The sequence below is a fragment of the Ixodes scapularis genome, unplaced genomic scaffold, assembly GCF_016920785.2.
Source record: "Ixodes scapularis isolate PalLabHiFi unplaced genomic scaffold, ASM1692078v2 PGA_scaffold11__112_contigs__length_91849675, whole genome shotgun sequence".
NCBI lineage: Eukaryota > Metazoa > Arthropoda > Arachnida > Ixodida > Ixodidae > Ixodes > Ixodes scapularis.
The window spans coordinates 25,318,069-25,327,780 of NW_024609837.1; the positions used below are offsets into that span (position 1 = coordinate 25,318,069).

Consider the following 9,712-nt stretch of genomic DNA (forward strand, 5'->3'; position numbering starts at 1 on the left):
GTGCCTGCTCCAGCGTAAACCCACATGACGAGGTGCGATTATGTGTCCTCAACAAATGTGTAGAAAAAAGGGGGAAAATATTCACCAAGTGGTATGTAAAATAAACATGTTTCGAAAGCATTTGTTTTGGTCATTTGTAGTTTTGAGAGTCTACTCTCCCGCAAAGCACTTGAGAGGGCCAATCGCTGCAGTCTACGGAGGGGGTTCGGCCAGTGACGGGGCTGATGTGTTTCAATAAACAAAAAAATTGTCTGCGCTGTGGCACAGAGCCTTACGTGTCAGCATGCATGCTCGGTGCCACAGCGCAGATTGTTTTTCTTTTTTCTTTTTTTTTTTTCTTGTTTGAGGGTCTATATAAGCACCATTATACGCCGATCGCTATCCGTAGATTGCAGAGCAATTGACTTTTCCAAGTTTTCTGCGGGAAAGCAGACGCTGCGTATTTCTTAAAATGCACGTTTAAAAATCGTACCGATCGACAGACAATGTTTATCAGCACAATTGAAACAAGCGCTTTGCTCTGAAGATACGGTTAAATGGGTATGAACCAAATGAATACGCATGTTTTAGAGTGCATTTTGTGTTGCAGATACATCCACGGAATTTCCACTGCGATTAGCTGCATAAAGTGGCTCGAATCGACCAACGTACACTGATGTGACTTTTACAGCGGATAGCTGTCCTGTTAGTGCGCCTTCCCGGCCAAAAACTCCTCAGATTTCGACCGCAAAACCCCACTCTACAGCAGAGGTACTGCTCTCCCTCTCCCCGTCCCTCCTCACACACGGCAAGGCCAAGCAAAGCTTGCTGCAGGCCGCCGCTGTTCCGGGAAACCGACGTGATCACGAGAATGCTCTCCGCCTCCCCGCCGTTCCAGCCACATCCACCCTCCGGTGACCCTCTCCCTCCTCCCCCCTTCCCTTTCCCCGACGGCCGCAGTAGCGAAGCACACACGTGGTCGCGCTGTGCGGACACGCTCCCCGCCACCTCACTGCCGCCGCCCAGGTTCCGTTCTCGTGTGCTTTTCGTGCTTTCGAACAACTCGCGTATGTACGTACTTTCGCTTCTTCCATAGCAGGCACGTTAACGGACGCCCCCGTTCTAAAACAGAACTAAGGCAAAGAAAAGAAAAGCACGTCTGTGTGTTTTTCTCTAACACATGCATTATCTCGCACAACCGTTCCACCAAAGAAACCCACCGCCCAGATTCCGTTCTCGTTTGCGTTTCGTGCCTCTGCAGAACGGCTCGCGTATGTACGTATTTTGGCTTCCTCCATCGCAGGCACGTTAAAGGTACTCTGGCGTCTACTTCGTAGTCCCCAATTCGCCTAAAAACTTGCTAAACACGCCAACAAACATTGCTTAATAATAACCCAAATATTTCTCCGAAATAACCTTTTTCGCGAAGTTATAGAATTTACAATTTTGGTCCTCGTCGTGTTTTTCAAGGTGAAAAACTCTACTGGCCACATTGAACAAGTGACGTCTTGGGAAGGCAGGGAGGGGTTCACTCTTTGGGCTGTAGACCTTGTTCCCAACTGATTACTAACAGTTTCATGGTGTCAAATGAATGCTTTATGCGGTCGTTAAATAAATGCGCTTCGAAGCAAGGGAGGTCGCTCCAGCTCCCGCGCAGCAGCACAAAACAAATGCTCGGCATAGTTCATTTCTAAGACAGCCCGCTCGAACCGCAAGCCTGCCATCCCGTAACGTCACGGCAATGAAAAACCCGGGTATATTCGAATCTTGGTTCTGGCGTCATTTTCATTTGCCGATTTCACAATAATTATTCTGAATTTCGCGATCTAAATAGCACAACGGAAAGAGTAAAAGACGGCGATTTCGAAAATATAGTTAGTTGGGGTTGCTCAAAAAATCACCGGAGTACCCCTTTAACGGACGCCCCCGTTTTAAAACAGTTTCAGGCAAAAAGAAAGAAAGAAAAGCACGTATTTGTGTTTTTCTCTCACACATGCAACATCTCGTACAATCGGGGTCCACCAAAGCACACATCTCCTCACACACGTCGCCTACACCAATCCTGCTGAAAGCAAAGAACCCATTGCAATCATTGTACAGCACGCTAAATGAAGGCAAATCTCCTTCAATATGCTTTTCTACAATGCAGTAGCTACCGCTCCTATATAATAGCAAGTCACTTTGTGCGGTCGTTTGCAATTTTTTGTTGATCAATACATCATAGAGGTTAGGTAGCGGGAATTCTGGGAGAAATGAAGAAAATATGTTCGGTTTATTTTGGTGTAACCTTCCAGTGCCCAGAGTAAAATAAAAACTGAAGCTCAATATCGCCAGTGACTTGTGTCAAAAAAACCGCAACCGCTTCAGAAAGTAAAAAACAACAAGTTCAGATATCAAAGGGGGTCGGGAAGAGTTAAAAAAAAAAACTAAGATTCCTACAGTTGTTTATTGATATTAACTGACGAGTCAAACAGCGTTGCAATTATGATTGCGTCAGCGTTTCCAGAAGAGAGCAAAGAGGTAGCTGTGTAGCGATCGTTTTTGGCATAGGGGCGGGTATCTGAAGGTTGAGAAGAAATATATTAGTGGGTATTCTGAATTATGATTCGGAATCTCTAGGAAATTTTACGAGTTCCCCTATAGGGTAAAGAAACTTGGCTTGCGATTGTGCGTCGGATGTTTTTTGACTCTATATACAAACTAATTTATCCTTGTGAATAAATTAGTTTAAATAAAGTCTATTTTATTAAACTCTACGTAAATTAATTTCTCCTTACAGATAGGGAATCTGTAAAACAACAAAAAAAGGTTTGTTTCCTTAATAAATTTGCGTTAAATTAGTCTGCCGGCAATGAATTGACAGACTTGGCTCACCCCTGAGAAGGGGCAATATGTCCTTTGTAGCCGAGAAGACCTTGTCGGTTCCTAAAGGTGAATCCGTCCAGTTCAATTTGAATTGCAGTGATCGAAGAATATAAGAGATGAACAATTATATACAACTTTTTTTTAAATCTGAAATCCAGATAATGCAGTTAAAATACTATCGTTAGGTTCGCTGCACTTATTTACAAAAACTTGACCAGTGTCTGTGGTGGTGACTTAACGCCCGAGAAACGATCGTACGCTATGAAGGGCAAAGACGCTGTGCTATCCCAGATGTATATTAGCGTCTGTGTCTTTCTATTTTTGTATTTTTAAAACCTTCGTCATTTGTTCTACAAGTGTATTATACACTGAACACTTTTTTCCACCTTATTTTAGTCTTCGTATTTTAGCAGTCATTTCTAATGTACTCCATCCACTCTTTTCATTTTCAAATATTTTTTTTGTATTTCTGAATGTTACTGGCTTCAAGAGACATCCTAGAATAACGACGACAATGAGCACATAGCGTGTGCTACAGCGCATTGTTAATTAGGAACTAAGAAAAAATTTGAGCACGCAAAATAATAACATTTCAAATTCTAAAGAAGAAAAATCGTCTCAGATGTAAGCAAAATTTACTTTTAGTATGCATAACAATGACATATTCTGCTCATTCCGTGCTTTCTTGCTATGTCTGACAAATGATATTTTTATGTGAAGTTTACATAAATGGTCCTAACAACTTCGAGGATACATACTAAAATTATACCGTAAAGAAATGAATGTAATCACTTCCGACATTCATAATGCAATTATGGTGGCACGCCACCCATTAAGCAGTCAAACATATCTTGTTTCACGTACAGGGTGTGTCTCCCAAAAAAGAACCTAGAGGGTTTCCTTTACCGCAAAAATAAAGTACGCGATGTCGAACGCCCATTTTCTGTCCCCAATGTAGCCCTAAAATGGTACGAACGAACCAGACGCCGAAGTTTCATAATTAACCGTTAGCTTCTTCAAACCTTGTAAGCATTTTTTAAATATATATTTTCAATAAAAAAAATGGCGGCGATGAAGGTCTCGAATACGCGTACACGAAGTTGAATTGCGCCAGTTAGAGAAAATGGGCGAAAACGTTCCCTATTTTCCCGTTAAAATGTTCAGAAAATCACGCAACTTTTTAATGAGATAACGGTTAGTTCTAAAACTTTGGCGTTGGTTCGGATCGCTAGAGCAAGATTGGAAAGGAAAATAAGCCTTCGACGACGCGTAGTTTATATTTGCGGTGAAAAAAACAAACAAAAAAACGTAGATGTTTATTTGTTTGGAACACGTTGTGGATTTAATCACGGATGGACTTTTGCTCCTGCACGCTGTCGTTACCAAAGTTCACATAAAATGGCTGCCCATCACATCCAATCACGAGGGTGCGAACTCATTCTTCACTACGTGCACCCGCCCTCCCGCTGGTAAACAATAATGACGCTAAAGAACGCAGCACTCACGAATACAAAACAGGAACGTTGCACGCACACGCATGGACGGACCGCTCTTGCGTCCAAGCCCTTGCTTCCAAAGTCGATGACGCGCCCCCAACCTATGCCCCAAACGAAACAACGACACGATAAATTGGATTGCGAAGCTCAAACGCACGCACGCGGACCCCGGTGGCAGTCGTCCGTGACCTTGGATAACGTTCACACGCGACGTAGAGACTGATTTGGCGCAAGTCCTCGGCGAGTGGTTTGTCTGATTGTTGACCTCACCATTAATCGCCTGCCGCGCGTTGCCCATCTTTTCCTACTGGGCGATTGAACGCGTTCTCGGCGTGCGCAGTAGCTCTCTTTCGCAAAATATAAGGTGCGCCGCGGATGCGTACACGACCTAGAATTACTCGGCATTTTTCGCCTGGGTGGTAAGCGCTGGAAAGGTCTATATTCGATGAAAGGATAAGAGATCAATAGAAGCTCCGCCTACAGCACGGGCTCGTCTCCTTCCGCTGGGCCTTGGCGTTGAGGTGACCCGGTTTGTATATTCGTTATAAGTAAAGGCACGTCGTGCACTTTTATTCACGTCGTTAATTTCATTTTATGTGCGTACAAAAAAGTAGTCGCGGCGTCGCCATGCGCCAATCCGAAACTCGGTTCGGGCTCGGGCCGCTCGGCACAGCGGTGGGTGCGCTCGGCTACGATGATATTTATTTGCGTACGGAAAACTTTTGGGCACGCGTTTTTTTGTTTTGCGAGGAGCCGTTTACGCAGAGGTTTTCACGTAAAGACGATGACCGTGTCTCCAACCCAGCCACACCACGAGTCACGAGCTGCCCTCTCCCGAAACACAGGATTGTAAATAAGTAATAATGATAGCGTTAAGATAATAACACGTATTTATGTTGCCAACTATATGTAGTTGGAACTGTATATTGTTGGAACAACCGAGCATCATGGCACCGAAGCCATTAACCAGATCATCACAGAACGAAATCACCAAGCAAGAAACGTGGTCGCTGTAGACCACGCCCTTCGTTTATTAAACTGTGTGTAACTGCAAAGCGTGAAAGTAAGAATAAAAAAAGGAAACTTAATTCCGTGTTGCCGTAAAACAAGACTCGTTTCTTTTTATTTATTTATTTTTTTCCCATTTTCTCGCTGTAAAAGTCGGTCTTTAGTGTTGAGTTGACTTTTGTCTACGGGGTTATACACCAGCGGCCGTCTAAAAACAACCCCGCGTTTTCCTAGATTAGGTGCGAGGACTGCGCGTGCGCAGAAACAAGATTCGCGTGCGTTGAACCGCCTGTGCATGCGCAAGGCTGACATCAGCGCCACCGCAGTGGCGAGCGGTTGAGACGGTGCGTAGACGTTTGCAAGTACTGCCTATGGGCGCCGCCATCTTGCTGCTGGTGTGAGTAGATCATCTGAGAGTCAAGCATTGCCGAGGCCGTGGGTATACGTAACACCTCAGCAATGCTCCACTATCAGACGATCTTCCCACACCAGTAGGAAGATCGCAGCACCGACGTCATACCGCTGCGGTGACACATGCGCACACAGTTCACTTCATGTTACCACTCGCGCGTGTGGCACGAGTGGTAACTAGCGCACCCCAGTGGTTTTCGTGTGCTTCGAGTTCATCGGAAATGTACTTTTTCAGGGGTTTTCGATGACGCTCAGCAAGTTTCTAATTGGATTCATTTATTTATTTTCACTAATTAGAAAGCTAATTAACAAATCTTAGTGAATTATCCGACGAAATGTGAGGAATAACCCCCTATGGTATGTCCTCATGGCCGTACAACTCTCCAGCATAAACCGCATAACGGTACCTTTCACGGATTTTTTTTTTTTTTATATAAATATGTTAGAATTAAACTTGTACACCCTGTACAGATAAACACTGTATGTGTTTTTTTAAGCTTTACAGATAAAGAACAAATGTCGTGAAAGCTACACTTATGCGGTTTGTGCAGGTGTGTTGGCCAGGGGGACACAATATAGAGAGTGAATCATAACGATCAGTTTTTAATGAAATTTAAAATCAGTGAAAATAGAGATATAGTTCCAATTAGATTTTGTGTAATTTTTCACTCCCCTGACGTCGTGGTTCCTTACGTTGGTCCCGGATGCGAATGACCTATAGACCGCTTGTTCGTGACCGCCACCATGTTGGATTATAACGTAGCTGAATTGGGGAAAGAAATAGCAAATCACATTATTTGCCGACTGGAAGGCGCTAGAATTGAAGAGGTTCGTGCCATCAATAGAACTCTTTTTTTTCTTTTGCCTTGCTATATATATATATATATATATATAGCAATATATATATATATATATATATATATATATATATATATATATATATATATATATATATATATATATATATATATATATATATATATATGCCTAAACTATTTCTTGTTTCGCAAAACCCAGCCACCCAGCTACGTCGTATTTCAATATGGCGACTGCCACACGGAGCACAGCACGCGGCATCAGCAGATAAAGACGCCGACGAACCAATCACAGAACAAGAAACGGGAACAGAATAAGCCCGTGCGTCTTCTTTCCCGCAGAACACGCGAACAGCCAACACAGCGAATGACAACGCCGAAACATATGTTTAGACCAGAAAGCGAAGTCTGCGATGTAGCAAAACGTCACGCTTGCATTGCTTGATGCGACATCGCAGACTTCACTTTTTGGTCTAAACATATGTTTCGGCGTTGTCACTCGCTGTGTTGATTCCGCAAACAGCAGTGATTGGCTGCTCGCGTGTTAAGCAGGAAAGAAGACGCACAGCCTTTTTTTAGAGTGTAGGGAATTGTAGTAGATCGTTTTGGTATCCGCGAAGAAAACACCGCAGCTGCGCATGCGCGCCGCCAGCCTTGTCTGCATAGTTCAAGGTCCTGTGGCGGATTACGGAGCGCTATCCGGGTGCTTAGCGGGCTGCGGAAACTGTCTGCTACAACTCCCCAGTGGCAGTGGCGTCCCCTTTAGGAAATTCGCCCTTTAGCGGACGACTCGCAAACCATGGTTTGTCGAAGTCATATAGTCCGTGAGAACGTCCCGTTTGAGATCACGAACAGGGGTAGAAAAACAGTTCGCAGCAACAGTATTTTTTTTTTTTTTTTAATATTACGCACGCTTTGGGGCTTTTTATTGTGAAAGCCTCGAACATATTTTAAGCGAGCGATGTTTAAACTTCCCCTGGTCGATTGCTTTCGTTTGATGTGTGTATCATCTCGCGCCGTGCCCTGCAGAAAACGTTCCATTTAGCGCTCTCTGGGCGGCACCATTGTGTTCGACAGCAGCGCCCTTTCCATAAATTCGGGAAATTCAGCGGGTTCGGCGGGGTAAAAGGAGAGAGAGGGCACGCGCCCGACTCCGCTAGCAGACGACCAACCGGGAGGTTGCCATTCTCCATCTTTGGGCTGTACCGGCGGGCTGTACGGAACATCGAACTCTCGCTCGTGGCTGCCTTTGAGAAGTAGTTCGCGTTCTTGGAATAGTTGTGGCTACTCCAAAATCAGCCTATAGCTCTATGTTGTTCTATTTCGGTAAATAATCAACTAGTGTATCTTTTTTCCGTCACTTCAGCCAGCAGTACTACCCTCAACTACTGCGTGTATTGCGGCAGGAGAGCACGTTTTTATTTATTCTTTCAGACTTCCACTCATAGTCGCTAAAAGCCTACACCAGTACGAACTTTTATAGTAAAAAAGGTACAGCAACCGGATTTACTTTTCGCCGGAGAGACCGGCCAATCTGACACAGTTTTCCTTATTTATTTATTATTATTATTATTATTTGCACGTAGGTAACAGCGCAATTGGACCCCGTTAGTCTTTTTTTTTTATCTAGAATAGTATTACACGATAACTGGCATATCAGAATCTGCGCATCTGCGCTTGAAATTTCCAAAATGACGCGATTTTAAACAGAGTTTGCGCGCCAGCTGGATGCTGGGTACAGCCCACTCGGCGGAGCAGACAACATTCGGAATTAGAGTAACTGTATATGCTCCGCTTGCGGAGGATATACAGTTGCAAGCAGAGCCTATACAGTTACTCTATTCGGAATGAGAGGGGAGGGCATTTTTTTTTTCTCTTTATTACCCTCTCTGCTATGACCCTAATGGAACGGTCTCTACTTACTGAAGGTTTAAGAACAGCGGGCCGTGGTGGGCCCCGAGCAAGTAATTATCCATCCGCTGCCCAGTGCCAACACGATTTTGGCATCAGTCGATAAAAGCACCGACTAACGAATCACCAAGCAAGAAGCGTGATCATCACTGATCTCTAGTGGTGATCATGATAAACCACTCCATGTGTCTCACTATCAATGTCTGAGATATTCAGATGTGTAGCTGTTCTCTTTTGATAAAATGCGTCCAAAAACGCTGCCGATGATAGTTTGGCTTCATTCTGGCATGTCATACAACTGGCATAAAAGGACGGAAGGAATCATATGTTTGTTTCTTTAGACTTAGGCTAGGTGGCGCAAGCTACCCTCTATTACGAAGTGTGCAGCCAATAACATCTATCTATCCGAAGTCTTAAAGACTAGCAAATGACAAGCCAAGCTAAGCCAGACTGAGGAAGCAAGATGGCCGCTTCCAAAGCTGCTGCAAAATTCGGTGCCCATCTGAAAGAATTGCGTCTTCATCTTTGCCAGAAATCTTCCGAAAGTGCAGGTGTCAGGTAAGTGCTTTCTATGGTATTGAGGACGCGCAATTCAAGTTTTACAAACTGTCACCTATCGCAACGTGGTTCTCTTCTTGCCAGGACGTCCTAAGCGCGTCCGAAGTAAAATGACGAAAAATTGTTTTTGCAGAATCTAAAACACCTACTTACTTAACCGCGTTCGATAGATGGAGTGTTGTTTTTTTTTTTTTTTTTGTAGTGATAACCTAGATTTGTTTTACTTATAACATGGTTCATACCTTCGCAGGGAGTTCATAACAAAACACTATCCCTCGCTGAAGGCAAGCAACCCAACCCTACCCGTGCTTATTCGGGAATGCAGCGGTGTTCAGCCAAAGCTGTACGCAAGATATGGTAAGCTCCATTTCCTCCTCAAGCCCATACTCCAACAGTCCGAGTTTTGTACAATTTACAGGTGCATCGTTGCAAATATTGCTTTGACCTTGCCGAGGTTAACACTTCTTGGTTTCTTCACCTTTGGCATTTTTCTTTTCTTCTAGCATTTGGAAAAGAAAGTCACGTACCTTTGGCAGGCATGACCGCCGATCAAGTTCTGGCTGCTGTCGGGCAGATTGCTCAGAAGACTGTCTAAGCAGTGTCAATCCTTCGTTTAGGTAGTGGTAGTAAATGATTATGTTGAGTTTCTTTCCTTGTCTGTGTTCATGA

At 44.1% G+C, this 9,712-nt stretch overlaps 1 protein-coding gene across 1 annotated transcript; it reads left to right on the forward strand.

Annotated features, from left to right (window-relative positions):
* Nucleotides 1-8,913: 8,913 nt before the first annotated feature.
* On the forward strand, nt 8,914-9,691 carry LOC8031708 (NADH dehydrogenase [ubiquinone] 1 alpha subcomplex subunit 2). The gene is made up of 3 exons (XM_002406887.4): nt 8,914-9,043; nt 9,294-9,400; nt 9,547-9,691. Exons 1-3 carry the CDS (start codon nt 8,949-8,951, stop codon nt 9,636-9,638), a joined length of 294 nt encoding a protein of 97 aa, XP_002406931.1. The 5' UTR covers nt 8,914-8,948; the 3' UTR covers nt 9,639-9,691.
* Nucleotides 9,692-9,712: the final 21 nt, after the last annotated feature.